The sequence below is a fragment of the Sinocyclocheilus grahami genome, unplaced genomic scaffold, assembly GCF_001515645.1.
Source record: "Sinocyclocheilus grahami isolate Dianchi unplaced genomic scaffold, SAMN03320097.WGS_v1.1 scaffold706.1, whole genome shotgun sequence".
NCBI lineage: Eukaryota > Metazoa > Chordata > Actinopteri > Cypriniformes > Cyprinidae > Sinocyclocheilus > Sinocyclocheilus grahami.
In genome coordinates, this window is record NW_015505885.1 from 649672 (window position 1) to 670105 (window position 20434).

Below are 20434 nucleotides of genomic sequence, written 5' to 3' on the forward strand. Positions count from 1 at the left end.
ATGCAATGTTGAAATGCTGAGAAAACACTTGAAATGTTTTTTTTTGTAAATCCTGTGCTCAAATGCTGTGGCCTCTCAATTTCGTATGTAATTATATCCACTTGACTAATGACTGGCCTTTGTGTGAATGTCCACAAAACTGAAGACTTTCTCAATGTGTATACAAGCGGTAAGCTATTTTAGAAAGGAACATTTAAAAGATGAAAACAAGGAATTAGGGAGAATCAATACATTATGAATAATTTATTGCCATTGTGTGAATAATATGCACTCAATAAAAAGGTAACCTTCGTCTGATTACGAGTATTTTAAAATGTAATTTAATCTAATTACAAGTGCCTCATTTTTGGAATCTGATTACGTAATCCAGATTACATGCAATCAGTTACTACCCAGCTCTGAGTACAGATGCATAAGAAATAAAGACTTGGAATGAAACAAGCACAGGCTTTTTCAAATGATTAGACACAATGTGTGAAAACATAGGCACTTTCATATTTTCATCTGATATCCGACAGCTGTTAAAGGGATTTATCTGATGCAACATCCGTTTTAAACCACATGTTCGTCAGTATTTCAGTCTAATGAAGTTAATGCATAACCATTACGTGACTCTTCTGAAAGAAAATGATTCAGCAATGAAACGGAATCATTGGTACATCTTAAAAAAAGAAAAAAGAATCAACGTTTATACTGTTATAACTAACAAAAAAAAAAGAGAGAGAGACAAAACCACTGATGGGACAAAACAAGCATCCAGATGGTGGATAATATGTGCGTTTCGAGGGGATCGTCCTGAAGACGGTGTCAGTTTTGGGACATCTTGCGGATCATGTAGTTGAGGATGCCGCCGTGATGGAAGTACGTGAGCTCCACGTCCGTGTCGAACCTCATCTTGGCCTGAAACGTCTTCCCTGTGTCCAGCTGCAGAGAGGAATGAAACACAACACATTTCATCAAATGGAAGACGCAGAAGAAAGTATTCAAGCTAGTGTTATTTCAGTATTATTTCTATAGCATAGGAAATTTTAACTTGAAGCTTTCATTTCTGTTGAAAATTGTATGTCATGTATTTAAATAGATTTGTAATATAAATAATAAAAATATTTAAGTCAGTGTTATTTTAGTATTATTTATATAGTATCTTATGCATTTTGATTTAGCTTTTCTTTTCTTTTTTTAGATCAAGTCTTAGTCATTTAATTTTTTTTAATAATTCCCTATAGTTTTCATTTATTTTAATTTCAATTTTAGTAACTTTAGTACTTTTTTTGTTGTTGTTGCCAAGGCAACATTTCTAATTTTCCTTTGTTTTTAAACGGAAATTTTCATCTAATATTTCGATTTTATTTCAGATTTATTTAAATAAAGATTTTTTTTTTTTAGATAGTCATTTAAGAGAGATTATTCAATTTAAGAAAGTGTTTTTTTATCAGGCCTGAATCTCAGGAAAATGTAAAGTAAAATAAAATAAAATCCCACATGTCCCATTGAATGCAAAGATTATAACATCTGCTGTTATACATGTTCTATATTCTATTTTTTATTATGCGTGTATGGCCATAATTCACAGTTGGTTTTGTTTGTTGTTGCAATGTGAGATGAGGAGCTAAGAAAAAAACATTTACATTTACATGCATGTAATATATATACTGTATATATGATAGACAAAGACACTTGAACCTCTTTGCTACAAAATGTTATTTTATTTTTTTATTAATTTTTTTATGTCAGTAAGTTGCCAATGCAACATTTCTAAATGTCTCATTTTAAGTTTTTAAGCAGAAGTTTTCATCTAATATTTATATTTGATTTCAGATTTATTTGAATAAATAAAACAAATTATTATTTTTTTTTTTTTAAATAAAGATTTTTTTTTTTTAGATAGTCATTTAAGAGAGATTATTCAATTTAAGAAAGTGTTTTTTTATCAGGCCTGAATCTCAGGAAAATGTAAAGTAAAATAAAATAAAATCCCACATGTCCCATTGAATGCAAAGATTATAACATCTGCTGTTATACATGTTCTATATCCTATTTTTTTATTATGCGTGTATGGCCATAATTCACAGTTGGTTTTGTTTGTTGTTGCAATGTGAGATGAGAAGCTAAGAAAAAAACATTTACATTTACATGCATGTAATATATATACTGTATATATGATAGACAAAGACACTTGAACCTCGTTGCTACAAAATGTTATTTTATTTTTTTATTAATTTTTTTATGTCAGTAAGTTGCCAATGCAACATTTCTAAATGTCTCATTTTAAGTTTTTAAGCAGAAGTTTTCATCTAATATTTATATTTGATTTCAGATTTATTTGAATAAATAAAACAAATTATTATTATTATTTTTTTTTACATTGTTTTAATTTTAGCTAAAAATAAAAATGATTTAAGAAATTGGGTCTTTATCAGGCCTGGGTCTCAGGGAAAAGCAAAGTCAAATAAAATAATAAAATAAAAAATAAATTCAATTCAGTTAATAAAATAAAATACCACATGTCCCATTGATCGCACAGAAGATAACATCTACTGTTATACATGTTACATATTCTATTTTTTATTATGCGTGTACGTCCATAATTCACTGTTGGTTCAGAAAAAACATTTACTACATTATATCACATGAATGTAATATGCATGTGATAGATAAAGATCCTTGAACCTTGTTGCTACAAAATAAAGCAATACGCCCCGTGAAGCCGTGGTTTACAGTGAATTTATAAAGAGCTAAGGGGTGTTGTTAGGTACGACGTGAAGTGGAGTTAGCCGTTATAAATTCACTGTAAACCCACGGCTTTACGGGGCTTATTGCTTTTATAAAACGGTTGAGCAACACACAATGTAAACAAAGGTGTATGTTTATAGAGTAGCTTAGAACACGGCTCAGCCAATCAGAATCAAGGACCGGAACTCTCTGCTTTATAAGGGCCGATTTAAGGCTCAGTTTGAGGTGAAATCATGCGTGCACCTTGATGTCGACATTCATTCTGGGCGTGATCTGTGGAGGAATGATCACAGTGTATCTCTCGCGGCCGCTGAGCCCCAGGCTTTCAGCGCTGTCACCCGGCAGATACTCCAGAGGGATGATGCCCATCCCAACCAGATTACTGCGATGAATCCGCTCGTAACTCTCTGCTAGAACAGCTTTGATGCCCTGAGACAGAAAAACAAAAATCAGCAGCACTGAGAGGAATGCATCGTTTTCTGTCAGATCCAGAAACTGGCTGTTTGCGAAAGTGTAAAGAAGAAGAATACTTGTAAAAAGAGGACTTATTACGGAAATAACATATTTTTTAAATAATACACCTTAAGTGTGAACTTCATGCAATGTTTTCGGACACTCAAATGTATGTCAATGTCAGTATAGTTTAAATTTGTATTAAATGCAATTAGCTGAAATTCAAAGTGTTATCATCCAATTAAGTAGGACTTCAGTGCATCTTCATACCGCATGTAATTTTATAATTACACTTGTCTTCGAAATCTCGTTAAAGCACTGCTGAATGCACTGACAAGCATTTATAATAAACTAAAATATATTTTAATGTCATTTTTATTGAAACGTGTATGTCATGCATTTAAATATATTTGTAATTACATGTTTGAAGTTGCAATGTGTAGTTGCAATTACATTTCAAATGCATTAAATGTAATATTAAACAACACACTTATAAAGTTATAATTAAGTAATCTGCATGTGCTTTATTATGTTAGTAACACATAAAAATAGTTATACTTTAAAACACAACAAAGATTATCAAAACATAGTGATTAAGTGTACTTTACAGTAAAATTGAATTTTGACGTGTTCAGAAATATAAGAAAGTGAATATAAGTCTCTCTTTAAGTCACTTAAGTAGCCTTTTATTTCATTAAAGTTACATTATCTACAGTACGAGTGTTTACTATTGTCACTATACTATAATTTTCCTAACACAATCTGTATTATTAAAAGCGCTATATAAAAAAATAAAAATACCGAAGTACACTACGTGCACATTTAATACACTTAAGCACACTTCTTTTTCCACAAGGGACATCACATGCAGACAGGATTGAAAGAGACTAGGATTGCCACGAATTAAACTATGTGGCCGCAATACGACCTGAAAGCTTGTTTTTCTCCCATACATGTAGCTTCCAGACAGAAATGGATCATCTTGTCCAAGAAAACGACGATCTATTTCTCTACCTGAATGTCGATTTTTCAACCTGAGCAACTCATTTATGCATAAATGTCTCAGTATATGATTTTGTAGAAACATTAGATGATGCATAAAGTCTCACCAGCAGGAAAGGCCCTTTAGCCGCCCAATCTCTAGAGCTTCCCGATCCATACTCTTTGCCCGCCAGAATCAAGAGAGGATGACCAGCCTGCTGGTATTTCTCTGCAGCATCAAAAACATCCATCTGCCAAAAACACACACACACACACACACAAAATAAATTTAAAAAGTGAAAATTGCAATGGATACACACACACACACAAACACACTAGGGTTGCCAACTTCAGAAAAGGAAAATAAGGGACAATCATGGCTCATTATAGAACAATAAGACACAGAATAAGGGACACTTAAAATATTTATACTGTACCACATAGTGAATGTCATTTCAGTGTCTGCAGTCAAGTATGTGTATAAAAGGTGTAAAAAAAAAAAGGTTCTCAGACAACCTATTTATGTACATTTTAATTCTAAAAAGAATTGTAATGTCATACAGATGGCATAGAATCTGAAAGCAGAACAACTGAATGTCTATAAAACGTCAGTCAATAAAGCATTTTTAAAACTACTTGAACTAAAATGTTGTTGCAACCATGTACTGTATGAATGAATGAAAATGCATATTTTCAATTAAAGACAGCTTAGAGAACTAGTATCGGCTGTTTTTGATTCTTTATTGGTCATTTTGTGTTTTAAAAATGAGGTCCAAGGTAAAGAATACGCCTTTAGTTGTTTAAACGTGAAATTTTTTTCTCTATTTAACAACATGGACTAAACACGACTTGCCTTTATGATCGCGTCTTCTCTCTGAGGCAGATTGCATGTTTTCTTGCGTGGCTGGATGTTGGACTCATGAACAATATTCACGTTGTTTGCATTCGCTCAAACTTATTTGCCGAAATCAAAATTCTGCAAGATTCTGCTTGGTCTTAAAACCGAAGAATGATTCATTCTCAGTTTGGAGTTTGTTATCTGTATGTTATCTGGTGATCAATCTCAAGTGTCGTGATCAGCACTGTTGCTGTTGTATCAGTCAGTGGTTAGATCAGCGTAGCAATCCATAAACGGGACAAGGGAGGTCACGTATGGGACAAATCAATTGGGGCCAATATAAGGGACGTCCCATCTAAAACTGGACAGTTGGCAACCCTAATACATACATACTCACACATATATATATATATATATATATATATACACACACAAAAACATACATGTTTTGCATTATATTCTATTATTAAAATAATACAAAATATTACTTATTACTACTATAATAATAATATTAGTTTCACACCGTCTCCTCTGTAGGAAGGTAGATGGTACTTGGTGCTTGCTTGTTTATAAACTTGTTAAAGAGGCGGATGTTGGCAAATGTGCCTCGAGCCATGACTGCGTCATTCCCTCGACGAGAACCATATGAATTGAACTCCCTCGGGGTGAGTCTAGGAATAGAAACAATTTTACATTACACATTGTAAGTCACATCTCATTTTAAAGACCATACAGACTTAGAGATCACACAGAGATAGGTGTGTAACAGCTTGAATTGGAAGTGAAACTGAAGTGTAGCCAAGTACGGTGTCCCATTCTCGGAATTTGTGCATTTAACCCATCCAAGTGCACACACACAGCAGTGAGTAGTGAACACACACACACACACAGAGAGACACACCGGTACAGAGACTTGAACCCACTACTTTTGGGTTACAAGTCTGACTCTCTAACCATTAGGCCTCAAATGCCCCCTTAAATTGCTGAATACACTTAAGCGAATCAACATCTCACCCGCGGCTGGTCAGGTATCGTGCGGCAGCACTGTTACGTGCAATGTTTCCAGCAGGCGAGATGTGGTCCGTGGTCACAGAATCTCCCAAATTGAGCAGCACGTACGCGTCTGTTATGGAGTTTGGTGTCTGCAGCTCCCGGGTCTAAAGATGTAACAGCAAAGGAACTTGTGTTTACAGTTTTTGCCAAACTTTGTGAAAAAGAAGTGTGCTTAACAGTATTGAATGTGCACTTGTAGTGTACTTCAAATCTTAAAAGTGTATTTTTTTTTTATCTGTACTTGCTTATAATATAATATTAATGAAATAAAAGGCCACTTAAGTGACTTAAAGAGAGACGCTTTCTTAACACACTTAAGCACACTTTTAAAAAGTGACTTTTGTAATATCAAATTGAAATTTTACTGTAAAGTACACTTAATCATTATGTTTTAATAATCTTTGTTTACACACACACAGCATGAACACACGAACACACACACACACACAGAGAGACACACCGGTACAGAGACTTGAACCCACTACTTTTGGGTTACAAGTCTGACTCTCTAACCATTAGGCCACAAATGCCCCCTTAAATTGCTGAATACACTTAAGCGAATCAACATCTCACCCGCGGCTGGTCAGGTATCGTGCGGCAGCACTGTTACGTGCAATGTTTCCAGCAGGCGAGATGTGGTCCGTGGTCACAGAATCTCCCAAATTGAGCAGCACGTACGCGTCTGTTATGGAGTTTGGTGTCTGCAGCTCCCGGGTCTAAAGATGTAACAGCAAAGGAACTTGTGTTTACAGTTTTTGCCAAACTTTGTGAAAAAGAAGTGTGCTTAACAGTATTGAATGTGCACTTGTAGTGTACTTCAAATCTTAAAAGTGTATTTTTTTTTTATCTGTACTTGCTTATAATATAATATTAATGAAATAAAAGGCCACTTAAGTGACTTAAAGAGAGACGCTTTCTTAACACACTTAAGCACACTTTTAAAAAGTGACTTTTGTAATATCAAATTGAAATTTTACTGTAAAGTACACTTAATCATTATGTTTTAATAATCTTTGTTGTGTTTTAAAGAAGTATAATTATTTTGATGCGTTACTAACGTAATAACGCAGATGCAAAGTACTTAATTATAACTTTATAGTGTGTTGATTAGCATTACATTTAATATATTTTAAATGTACTCAACTGCAAATACAAATGTTTAATCACAAATATATGACATACAAGTTTCAATAGAAATGACATTAAAGTACATTTTAGTTTACCATACATGCTTGTCAGTACTTTAACCATATTTCAAAGACACTAGAAGGAATTTTGAAATTACACATAAAAGATATACTTAAGTCGTACTTTAAAGTTCAGCTCATTGCATATAATATGAATTAACCTATAATACACTTCCATTTAATATGCATTTAAGTGTTTGAAAACATTACATTCATTTCACACTTAAGTATATTCTTTTAAAGTGTACTATTTCAAACATAAGTACTCTTTTTAAAGTATGCTAAAATCTACTAATTGTGACCCTGGACCACAAAACCAGTCATAAGGGTCAATTATTTGAAATTGAGATTTATACATCATCTGAAAGCTGAATAAATGAGCTTTCCATTGATGTATGGTTTGTTAGGATCGAGACAATATTTGGCCGAGATACAACTATTTGAAAATCTGGAATCTGAGGGTGCAAAAAAAATCTAAATATTGAAAAAAAAAATAGCCTTCAAAGTTGTCCAAATGAAGTTCTTAGCAATGCATATTACTAATCAAAAATTAAGTTTTGATATATTTATGGTAGGAAATGTACAAAATATCTTCATGGAACACGATCTTTACTTAATGTCCTCATGATTTTTAACATAAAAGAAAAATCGATATTTTGACCCATACAATGTTTTTTTTGGCTATTGCTACAAATATACCCCAGCGACTTAAGACTGGTTTTGTGCTCCAGGGTCACAATTTTTTTATTAGGGTATAGTTATAATAATGGAAAAAAGAGGCAATGGTATACATTACCAGTCCATCAAAGAAAGGAGGGGATTTAATGTAAGTAGAACTGGGATCCCAGGTATACAGCTTGTCAGAAGGAGCTTTCAGGGAGTTCCAGCGTTCATTCACTTTCTAAATATGAAAACAGACAAACGCTACTTAAAACACGGTTTAAATATTAAGAACTGAATGCGTTTACTGCAGAATGATGCTTTTTGGTATCTGGACATCGTTTTGATTTATAGAAGAGTAGTTTATAAGTCAGCAGTACCTCAACTTTCTCATAGACCTCCTTAAACATGGCAGGAATGACAAACTGTCTCTCCACCGCCTGGATCTCCTCCCGCGTGGGCCAGATGTCCCTCAGGAAAACCTCTTTTCCCTGAGAGTTCACGGCTGGATGAAAACAGGCCAAGAAACATGGGCAGCATTCATGTTTTTAAAGGGAGAACAACCATCGGCATGTAAAAGAATGAGATTTAATACCTGGTAAATATTACTCACCTAAAGGCTCTTTTTCAAAATCTATTCTCATTGTGCCTGCTATAGCATAGGCAATGACCAGAGGAGGAGAGGCCAGGTAATTGGCTCGTGTGTTGGGATGGACGCGACCCTCAAAGTTTCTGTTTCCAGACAGGACACCCGCAGCCACCAAATCACCCTGAGACATCATTAAAGAAAGAGATCATTAAAACGGTTCTAAGTTTGAAAATATTATCCAAAACCATTATAAAAGCTTGTTTACCTGAGTAATCGCCTCTACAACCGGCTCTGGTAGAGGTCCACTGTTTCCAATGCAGGTCATGCAGCCGTAACCAACAACCTCGAAACTAAAGATGCACAAATAATATATATACAGTATATATATATATATATATAAACAAGTGTTGTTATTGTTAACTAAAACTATTAAATATATATGTCAATTTTGTCTTTGTTACTTGAAATAAAGCTGAAATAAAATACAAATATAAGATGGAAAACTAAAAAAATAAAAACTAACAAAAATCGGAAATGTTGTCTTTACAACAAACTGAATTACTGAAGTAAAATAAGTGCTAAAATTACTAAAACGAACAATTTTACTAAATTGTACTAAAAAATATACTGTATATATAACAAAAAAACCTGAATAAAAACACAGTGAAAACTGTGCTTAAATAGAAAAAACACTAACAAAAACAAAACTTAAGACACTAACTGAAATAAAATAAGTTCAAGCTGAAGTACTAAAATGACCAGGTAAAGCTAAAAATTTTATAAATATAAATTAAAGCTAAATATGAAAAAATTAAATAAAATGGCAAATGCAAACTTAATAAAACTGAAAATAAAATTAAAATGAAAACTCAACATATAAAAATAAAAGCCAATTCAAAATATTAATAAATACTATAATAGTATATAAATAGTACTAAAAGTAACATTGAGACCCTAATGCCAGTCATAATGATTCAGTTAGAGCCTGTTTTATTTCTGTAGCTCCTTTAAATCCACAAGAATTATAGTTATGTGAAGCAACACAGACAATGAAGAGCTCCTCACCCTAACTGTGAGAGGAAGTCCATGACCCCGCTCTCTTTAAGGTAGTATGTGACCACTCCACTGCCTGGAGACAGACTGGTCTTTATGTACGGCTTGACACGGAGACCAGCCTTTACAGCCCTCTGCGCCAACAGACCTGACAGAAAGAAAGAAATAGCATTACATTAGTTGTAAAGTGACACAAATACATTTGGAGTTTGTTTACATGTTTATAATGAGCCTCTAAGTCAGTGGATCTTAACTGGTGGGTCACGACCCAAAAATGGGTAACAGGTCTGTTCTGAAAAACGAATGGCAAATATAAAAGAGGCTTAACCTTAGCTTTTGTTCCTCTACAGTGTTTTGGCACAAATGTATCTGTGAGTTGGCAAAAGCTGCCAAATTAGACAGATGCAAACACAGATGCATGCCCTCATCCTCAAAAACCATAAACAAAGCATGCAAGGTAAAAGAAAACAGACATTAAATATGGCTTCACTTGAAGCAATCAAGTTTAGGTAAAATCATAATCATGAGTTATTCAAATCATTAAAAAAAAATTTAAATGCTATGATTTACTAAGTCATAATTGTAATGAAAAAAAAAACTAGACTATGACAAAAAAGTTATAATTATGTAATATCATGTCTTAATTTTGACTATGCAATTTTGACATTTTGTCATATTTATTACATAAAATGTAGTAATCTCATAATTTTGACTATGTAATAATTATTTATGACTGTCACAATTTAAACATTTTATGTCATAATTGTGACTTTTTGTCAGTGTTCAACTTCTATTTGTTAAAATGTGGACTGTCTGTATTATATTATCACATATTGTTTATATTTTTAACAGTGCGAGTCAAAATCCAGCAAGAATAAACAGGGCTTTTGTTGACCACAATGTGTTTTACGTGGTTGCATGAAACCACTGAAATTCAAAAGACATTTAACAGCTAAGACAGAAACTAAAGACCAAGATTCTCTATTCTCCTATTCAGCTTCTGTCGAGGTAATAATGTTGCATTTTGCACAGTTCCTGGAAATAATACTAAATTAAAATGTTTAATTTAAAATAAAAATGTCATTTAATTTTGTAAGTAATTACTCAAAAAAAGATACTGAGATATATAGGTCAAATAAAAATGAAAATTAAATAATTAGGAAGAATTTAAAGCGTCAGATGGACAACTTCCATGCTGTTTCTGGAGCCCCGTTTCCATACACTTCTGAAATATGGAAAAGAGCCTCTGATAACCATCTTTTTCTGTTACACAGGGGGAAAAAACATATAGATGGGTCAAAGACGTTAAGATGTCCGCATCAAAAGAAATGTACAAAAGTGATTTTATGTCCATAGAAAGCACATTAAATGTAAGTAAAGTGTTTACTTTTAAGGTTTCAAATAAGTTTTTGGAGAATAAAAATGTCACAATTTGGTTGAAATAATGTTACATTGTCGTTCAGTGTAACACAATATTTATGTAAAAATTCAAACAACATGCTTATTCTGACGTGTACATATTAAAATATATAAAATTAAAAAGTGAAAATTGCAATGGATACACACACACACACAAACACACTAGGGTTGCCAACTTCAGAAAAGGAAAATAAGGGACAATCATGGCTCATTATAGAACAATAAGACACAGAATAAGGGACACTTAAAATATTTATACTGTACCACATAGTGAATGTCATTTCAGTGTCTGCAGTCAAGTATGTGTATAAAAGGTGTAAAAAAAAAAAGGTTCTCAGACAACCTATTTATGTACATTTTAATTCTAAAAAGAATTGTAATGTCATACAGATGGCATAGAATCTGAAAGCAGAACAACTGAATGTCTATAAAACGTCAGTCAATAAAGCATTTTTAAAACTACTTGAACTAAAATGTTGTTGCAACCACGTACTGTATGAATGAATGAAAATGCATATTTTCAATTAAAGACAGCTTAGAGAACTAGTATCGGCTGTTTTTGATTCTTTATTGGTCATTTTGTGTTTTAAAAATGAGGTCCAAGGTAAAGAATACACCTTTAGTTGTTTAAACGTGACATTTTTTTCTCTATTTAACAACATGGACTAAACACGACTTGCCTTTATGATCGCGTCTTCTCTCTGAGGCAGATTGCATGTTTTCTTGCGTGGCTGGATGTTGGACTCATGAACAATATTCACGTTGTTTGCATTCGCTCAAACTTATTTGCCGAAATCAAAATTCTGCAAGATTCTGCTTGGTCTTAAAACCGAAGAATGATTCATTCTCAGTTTGGAGTTTGTTATCTGTATGTTATCTGGTGATCAATCTCAAGTGTCGTGATCAGCACTGTTGCTGTTGTATCAGTCAGTGGTTAGATCAGCGTAGCAATCCATAAACGGGACAAGGGAGGTCACGTACGGGACAAATCAATTGGGGCCAATATAAGGGACGTCCCATCTAAAACTGGACAGTTGGCACCCCTAATACATACATACTCACACATATATATATATATATATATATATATACACACACAAAAACATACATGTTTTGCATTATATTCTATTATTAAAATAATACAAAATATTACTTATTACTACTATAATAATAATATTAGTTTCACACCGTCTCCTCTGTAGGAAGGTAGATGGTACTTGGTGCTTGCTTGTTTATAAACTTGTTAAAGAGGCGGATGTTGGCAAATGTGCCTCGAGCCATGACTGCGTCATTCCCTCGACGAGAACCATATGAATTGAACTCCCTCGGGGTGAGTCTAGGAATAGAAACAATTTTACATTACACATTGTAAGTCACATCTCATTTTAAAGACCATACAGACTTAGAGATCACACAGAGATAGGTGTGTAACAGCTTGAATTGGAAGTGAAACTGAAGTGTAGCCAAGTACGGTGTCCCATTCTCGGAATTTGTGCATTTAACCCATCCAAGTGCACACACACAGCAGTGAGTAGTGAACACACACACACACACACACACACAGAGAGACACACCGGTACAGAGACTTGAACCCACTACTTTTGGGTTACAAGTCTGACTCTCTAACCATTAGGCCACAAATGCCCCCTTAAATTGCTGAATACACTTAAGCGAATCAACATCTCACCCGCGGCTGGTCAGGTATCGTGCGGCAGCACTGTTACGTGCAATGTTTCCAGCAGGCGAGATGTGGTCCGTGGTCACAGAATCTCCCAAATTGAGCAGCACGTACGCGTCTGTTATGGAGTTTGGTGTCTGCAGCTCCCGGGTCTAAAGATGTAACAGCAAAGGAACTTGTGTTTACAGTTTTTGCCAAACTTTGTGAAAAAGAAGTGTGCTTAACAGTATTGAATGTGCACTTGTAGTGTACTTCAAATCTTAAAAGTGTATTTTTTTTTTATCTGTACTTGCTTATAATATAATATTAATGAAATAAAAGGCCACTTAAGTGACTTAAAGAGAGACGCTTTCTTAACACACTTAAGCACACTTTTAAAAAGTGACTTTTGTAATATCAAATTGAAATTTTACTGTAAAGTACACTTAATCATTATGTTTTAATAATCTTTGTTGTGTTTTAAAGAAGTATAATTATTTTGATGCGTTACTAACGTAATAACGCAGATGCAAAGTACTTAATTATAACTTTATAGTGTGTTGATTAGCATTACATTTAATATATTTTAAATGTACTCAACTGCAAATACAAATGTTTAATCACAAATATATGACATACAAGTTTCAATAGAAATTACATTAAAGTACATTTTAGTTTACCATACATGCTTGTCAGTACTTTAACCATATTTCAAAGACACTAGAAGGAATTTTGAAATTACACATAAAAGATATACTTAAGTCGTACTTTAAAGTTCAGCTCATTGCATATAATATGAATTTAACCTATAATACACTTCCATTTAATATGCATTTAAGTGTTTGAAAACATTACATTCATTTCACACTTAAGTATATTCTTTTAAAGTGTACTATTTCAAACATAAGTACTCTTTTTAAAGTATGCTAAAATCTACTAATTGTGACCCTGGACCACAAAACCAGTCATAAGGGTCAATTATTTGAAATTGAGATTTATACATCATCTGAAAGCTGAATAAATGAGCTTTCCATTGATGTATGGTTTGTTAGGATCGAGACAATATTTGGCCGAGATACAACTATTTGAAAATCTGGAATCTGAGGGTGCAAAAAAAATCTAAATATTGAAAAAAAAAATAGCCTTCAAAGTTGTCCAAATGAAGTTCTTAGCAATGCATATTACTAATCAAAAATTAAGTTTTGATATATTTATGGTAGGAAATGTACAAAATATCTTCATGGAACACGATCTTTACTTAATGTCCTCATGATTTTTAACATAAAAGAAAAATCGATATTTTGACCCATACAATGTTTTTTTTGGCTATTGCTACAAATATACCCCAGCGACTTAAGACTGGTTTTGTGCTCCAGGGTCACAATTTTTTTATTAGGGTATAGTTATAATAATGGAAAAAAGAGGCAATGGTATACATTACCAGTCCATCAAAGAAAGGAGGGGATTTAATGTAAGTAGAACTGGGATCCCAGGTATACAGCTTGTCAGAAGGAGCTTTCAGGGAGTTCCAGCGTTCATTCACTTTCTAAATATGAAAACAGACAAACGCTACTTAAAACACGGTTTAAATATTAAGAACTAAATGCGTTTACTGCAGAATGATGCTTTTTGGTATCTGGACATCGTTTTGATTTATAGAAGAGTAGTTTATAAGTCAGCAGTACCTCAACTTTCTCATAGACCTCCTTAAACATGGCAGGAATGACAAACTGTCTCTCCACCGCCTGGATCTCCTCCCGCGTGGGCCAGATGTCCCTCAGGAAAACCTCTTTTCCCTGAGAGTTCACGGCTGGATGAAAACAGGCCAAGAAACATGGGCAGCATTCATGTTTTTAAAGGGAGAACAACCATCGGCATGTAAAAGAATGAGATTTAATACCTGGTAAATATTACTCACCTAAAGGCTCTTTTTCAAAATCTATTCTCATTGTGCCTGCTATAGCATAGGCAATGACCAGAGGAGGAGAGGCCAGGTAATTGGCTCGTGTGTTGGGATGGACGCGACCCTCAAAGTTTCTGTTTCCAGACAGGACACCCGCAGCCACCAAATCACCCTGAGACATCATTAAAGAAAGAGATCATTAAAACGGTTCTAAGTTTGAAAATATTATCCAAAACCATTATAAAAGCTTGTTTACCTGAGTAATCGCCTCTACAACCGGCTCTGGTAGAGGTCCACTGTTTCCAATGCAGGTCATGCAGCCGTAACCAACAACCTCGAAACTAAAGATGCACAAATAATATATATACAGTATATATATATATATATATAAACAAGTGTTGTTATTGTTAACTAAAACTATTAAATATATATGTCAATTTTGTCTTTGTTACTTGAAATAAAGCTGAAATAAAATACAAATATAAGATGGAAAACTAAAAAAATAAAAACTAACAAAAATCGGAAATGTTGTCTTTACAACAAACTGAATTACTGAAGTAAAATAAGTGCTAAAATTACTAAAAGCAATAGTTTGGAACGTCATGAAGCTGGGTAATTAATGACAGAATTTTCTTTTTTGGGTGAACTATCCCTTTAAATGTACAGGTCAAATAAGAATGACATGGAGAAAGAGTCATATGGACTACTTCTGTGGTGTTTTTGGAGCCCCGTTTCCATACACTTTTAAAACATGGAAAAGAGCCATCTGTTAACCCTCAATTTTTACAGGAATAAACATGCTCTTCAAGTGACATGAGGGTGAGTAGATGAATTAAACTCGATGGCATCCCTGTGGACAGACATGTACCTGCTCCCAGCATGACTGAGGGGTTACTGGTGTTAGTGCAGCTGGTAATAGCTGCGATGACCACGGATCCGTGAGACAGAGAATACTCCGCTCCGTTAAACTGGAAGGGCACTCGAACATCATGGCGCTCCGGAGCCACCTGGAATCCTTTGAAGCCTTGCTGTAGACAGACACAGACACAGACAGTGATGCATGACAGGTGAGCAGGAATATGTCTCTAGACAAGAATGGTTGCTTCAGCACTGCTTTAAAGAACCCATTAAAAATCTCAATTTGACTATTTGTAAATGTTATGACATTACTGTTATGTCCATAGTTCATGTATATTAGCTTTGAGGCCATCTTTAATTTAGTGCACTCTTAAAGTTAACTAAATTAAGTCGACCAAACTAAATGCACACTTAACATTTTTCAAAAGGAAATATGTGGAGGAATGAGCTTCCAGATATTCCTGTAGTGACATGAGAAAAAAAAAGCATGCTTTGGTAACTATTACATAAAACAAATATTCTTCAAAATGTTAAAAAGTCAAACAAAAATTTATATTTATGGTATGTAATAAATATGACTCCCATCATTTTTGACTTTTAATGAAATAATTAGGAGTTATGTCAATTGTTTTGTCATAATGTGAAGTTTTATGTCAATTTAGACTTTTTGTAATAATTTTGACAGTCAAAAGGACTTTGTCATCATTTTCAAGTCTTATCACTTTTTTCATATTGTTGTTATAATGACTGTCACAATTTCAACTTTTATATCATAATTGTGACTGTCAGTTTCTTCATGATTTTTTGAATGTAAATAATTATATTTACACATAAGGTTGACTGTCATAAGGACTTTGTGTCATAATTTAACATTTTGTGTCTTAATCTTTTACATGGTCATAATTATGACTATTTCATAATTGTGTTAAAATGACTATCACAATTAATTTTTTGTTCATATTTGTTACTTATTTATCATAATTGTGACTGCCACAATTTCACCGTGTTTTGTGCCAGTTTCAATTTATGTCAGAATATTTATGCAAATAATTTAGTTTTTTAATTCAATAGTTTTTCGACTTTTTATTTCATAATTTTGACTGTCATATGGACTTGTGTGGCATAATTACGACTTCATATCTCATCATTTCAGCTTTTTATCTCTTATGTCATAAATATGTTTTATCAAAGTTTGATTTTCTCTTTCATGAGGAAAAATAATGCTGCATAGTCTCTAGATTCAGAGGGAGTGTGTGTCCTGTGTGTTTTCTCAGGTGTTTCTGTGGCATGTACCTTGGCCCCTAAACACGTTTTAAAGTCCTGCTTCATCTCTGATACATCCACTTTGTCCTGTGGCCGCTTGGGACCGCTGCAGCAGGGGACGACCGTACTGAGGTCCAACTCAACAACCTGCATGAGAGAAAGATGAATAACAATCATCCCGAGACACAAGTACAATTTGCAGAAAGAGGTTCAGATGTGTCTGTGAACAGCAGATTTGTGGGAATGTGTTGAATTTAGATTTGCTACCTGAGTGAACTGTGGATCCTCCGCTGTGTTGCTGTAGTCTCTGAACATGCCCACCGCTTTCAGATACTTTTCTATGTAATTCAGCTTCTCTGCGTCCCTCCCTTAAAAACACATATGAATAAAACATATACTGTATAAACAGTGAGAGTTGCCAACTTTCTTGTAGAGAGTAAAGCAATTCCACCTTCCTGACCACAGCAGAATGTAGTTCCTCTTGTGAAAACGAAGGGTGCTTAATTGTATTGTTCTTAAGCTCTTTAAAGTATTTTTTAAAAATCTGCAGATCATTTGATATTAATGAAATAAAAGGCCACTTAAGTGACTTAAGGATAGACATTTTCACGACTATGTTTTTAACGCACTTAAGTACACTTTTAAAAAGTGCACTTTGTCAATGTCAAATGAAGTTTTACTTTAAAGTACCTTTTAAATCACCATTTTAGTGATTTTTTGTTGTGCTATAAAGAAGTACACTTATTTTGACGTGTTGACTAACATACTAAAGCGCGTAAAATACTTGATTATAATTTTAACTGTAGTGTTATTCAATATTGCATTCAAAGTTAATATATTTTAAATGTACTAAATTGCAAAATGTGTAATTACAAATATATTGCACGTTTCTATAGAAATTACATTAAAGTATATTTTAGATTACCATAAATGCTTGTCAGCACATATTTCAAAGACAATCGAAGTAATTATGCAATTAAAATAAATATGCACCTAAGTGGGTCAAAAAGCACTCTAAAGTTCAAATAATTGCATTTAATATATATAAAACATATTAATTTAATCGCAATTTACATGCAAAAAAAATCTGAAAACATTACATTTAGTTTGCACTTAAGTATATTCTTTTAAAGTATATTATTTCAATAATAAGTACTCTTTTTATACGTATGCTAAAGTGTACTTCTTTTTAACAAGGGTTAGAAGCTTTTAAAACTGATCAGGGACAGGTTTACCCACCCGTCTGCTTCAGATAATGAATGCTGATCTGGTCTACAGGGAAGAAGGCAGCGGTGGCTCCATACTCAGGGCACATGTTGGCGATGGTGGCGCGGTCAGCGATAGACAGCTGAGCAACACCAGGGCCGAAAAACTCCACAAATTTTCCAACCACACCAACTTGCCGCAAATGCTGAGCAGAGAAAGCAGTAAAACAGAGCAACTTCATTTTTAAACATCCACTAAACCATGAAGCTTATTTGAGTTAGTTTCTTAAAAGCAAAAAAATTTCACCATAAAAATTCCGATATGGCAAGACTTGCATACCTTGGTGACAGTAAGCACTATGTCAGTTGTTTTTAAACATCCACTAAACCATGAAGCTTATTTGAGTTATTGTTTCTTAAAAGCAAAAAATTTCACCATAAAAATTCCGATATGGCAAGACTTGCATACCTTGGTGACAGTAAGCACTATGTCAGTGGAGGTGATATATTTGTTGGGCGTCCCCTGTAGTTTGTAGCCGATGACCTCTGGCAGCACCATGCTGATCGGCTGACCCAACATGACCGCCTCCGCCTCGATACCTCCAACACCTGCTCCAAAAGATCGGAGCTTAAATCTCAGCTCGACATTTAGCATTTATTACTGAATTTCCCTTTTTCTTTATTTATAAGCCCAACAATGATACACAATTTAACTTTCTTTTTTCCAAAATAACAAAAAAGGAACAAAAGGTCGAAATTATGAGATACAAAGTCATAGTTATGAAATAAGTCCAAATTATGACATGAAAGTTGAAATTGTAATAATTACAACTTATGTTTTATGGCTTTTACATAAATTGTCAAAATTATTAGATACTATATCATTTACAACATAAGTCAAAATTATGACACGCAAGTCGAAAATGTCATATGCATGACATGCATTATGACTTATATATACTGTATAAAATGTCAAAATTATGAGATACTAAGTTATAACTATGCCATAAATTGAAATTATGAGATAAGCCATAATTATGACATGAACTGCCTTAATTATGACTTAGCCATAATTATGCATTATGATAATTAGGCATTATGATTTACACATAACATGTCAAAATTATGAGATACTAAGTTATAATTGTGAAATAAAAAGTTGAAATTGTTATAAGTGACCTGCATATGACCTATACATAAAATGTCAAAATTTTGAGATGTGAAGTCATAACTATTAATGAAATTATGATACATCATAATTCTGACATGAAAGTCAAAATAGTTATAATTATGACTTTCGTATTTCGACTTATACATAAAATGTCAAAATTATGAGATACTAAGTCATAACTATGCCATTAGTTGAAATTATGAGATAAGTCATAATTATGACATGAACTGCCTTAAATATGACTTAGCCATAATTATGCATTATGATAATTAGGCATTATGATTTACACATAAAATGTCAAAATTATGAGATACTAAGTCATAACTATGCCATTAGTTGAAATTATGAGAGAAGTCATAATTATGACATGAACTGCCTTAATTATGAATTAGGCATAATTATGCATTATGATAATTAGGCAATATGATTTACACATAACATGTCAAAATTATGAGATATAAAGTCATAGTTATGACAATTTCAACTTTTTATCTCATAATTATGACAGAGCATCTCAAAGATTTTGACATTTTATACACATTATAAGTCATAATTATGAATACATTATGACAATTTCGACTTTTTAATCTCATAGTTATGACTCGAAGCTCATTCACACCAAGAATGATAAATGTAAAGGTAATTAAATATGTTATTTAAAACAATGAAACTTGTGGTGATTCTCGATGAGTTTCACTCACCCCAGCCCAGCACTCCCAGCCCATCGATCATGGTAGTGTGGGAGTCCGTTCCCACCAGACTGTCTGGATAGTAGTATCCGTCCTGCTCAAACACGACCCTGGCCAGGTATTCCAGATTGACCTGATGGACTATTCCTGATCCCGGCGGAATGATCCGCATGTTCCGGAATGCTTTAGAACCCCACTGTGGACCGATACAATTAGTTCTCAAGCCATCTTCATCGTCATATCTTGTAGTCTCAAACAATATCAAATACAGAAGGGGAAAATTACCTTCAAAAACTCAAATCGTTCTCTGTTCCTTTCAAATTCAAGGTCTTGGTTTTTCTGAAGGCTGTCAGACCTTGAAGAATGGAAAAGGTAATGAACTTTTGTACTGGACAGTTAAAATCACGATACACTTGTCACCAGAGAGCAAACCCCAACACAAGCGCTCCAAGTGACACTTTAGTTGCAGTTTTCATTTTTAGTTGTGACAGTAACATTTTGGGAGTTCATAAGGACAGGGCCCTAAAAAATGTAAACAGCTACACTTATGAAAAAGAAGGGTGCTTAACTGTACTGAATGTGCACTTGTAGTGTACTTCAAATCTTAATAGTACATTTAAAAAAACTGTACTTGCAGATAATAGAATATTAATGACGTCAAATTAAAAGTTTAACTTTAAAGTACATTCTAAATCATTGTTTTATAATATATATATATATAT

At 33.5% G+C, this 20434-nt stretch overlaps 1 protein-coding gene across 2 annotated transcripts in view; it reads right to left on the reverse strand.

Annotated features, from left to right (window-relative positions):
- Positions 1–251: 251 nt before the first annotated feature.
- The window catches only part of LOC107559949 (cytoplasmic aconitate hydratase), a 27507-nt gene continuing 7324 nt past the window's right edge, over positions 252–20434 (reverse strand). For both annotated transcript variants that reach the window (XM_016243978.1, XM_016243979.1), the window contains exons 5-21: positions 19998–20067; positions 19725–19908; positions 18322–18461; positions 17887–18058; positions 16915–17015; positions 16678–16794; positions 15395–15554; positions 9560–9695; positions 8760–8844; positions 8519–8675; positions 8286–8410; positions 8042–8146; positions 6632–6774; positions 5529–5676; positions 4296–4418; positions 2977–3162; positions 252–924 (exon numbers count right to left, since the gene is read on the reverse strand). In XM_016243978.1, the coding sequence (XP_016099464.1) occupies positions 808–924; positions 2977–3162; positions 4296–4418; positions 5529–5676; positions 6632–6774; positions 8042–8146; positions 8286–8410; positions 8519–8675; positions 8760–8844; positions 9560–9695; positions 15395–15554; positions 16678–16794; positions 16915–17015; positions 17887–18058; positions 18322–18461; positions 19725–19908; positions 19998–20067 (2269 nt within the window). In that variant the 3' untranslated portion in view covers positions 252–807. The remainder of the gene's footprint in view (positions 925–2976; positions 3163–4295; positions 4419–5528; positions 5677–6631; positions 6775–8041; positions 8147–8285; positions 8411–8518; positions 8676–8759; positions 8845–9559; positions 9696–15394; positions 15555–16677; positions 16795–16914; positions 17016–17886; positions 18059–18321; positions 18462–19724; positions 19909–19997; positions 20068–20434) is intronic.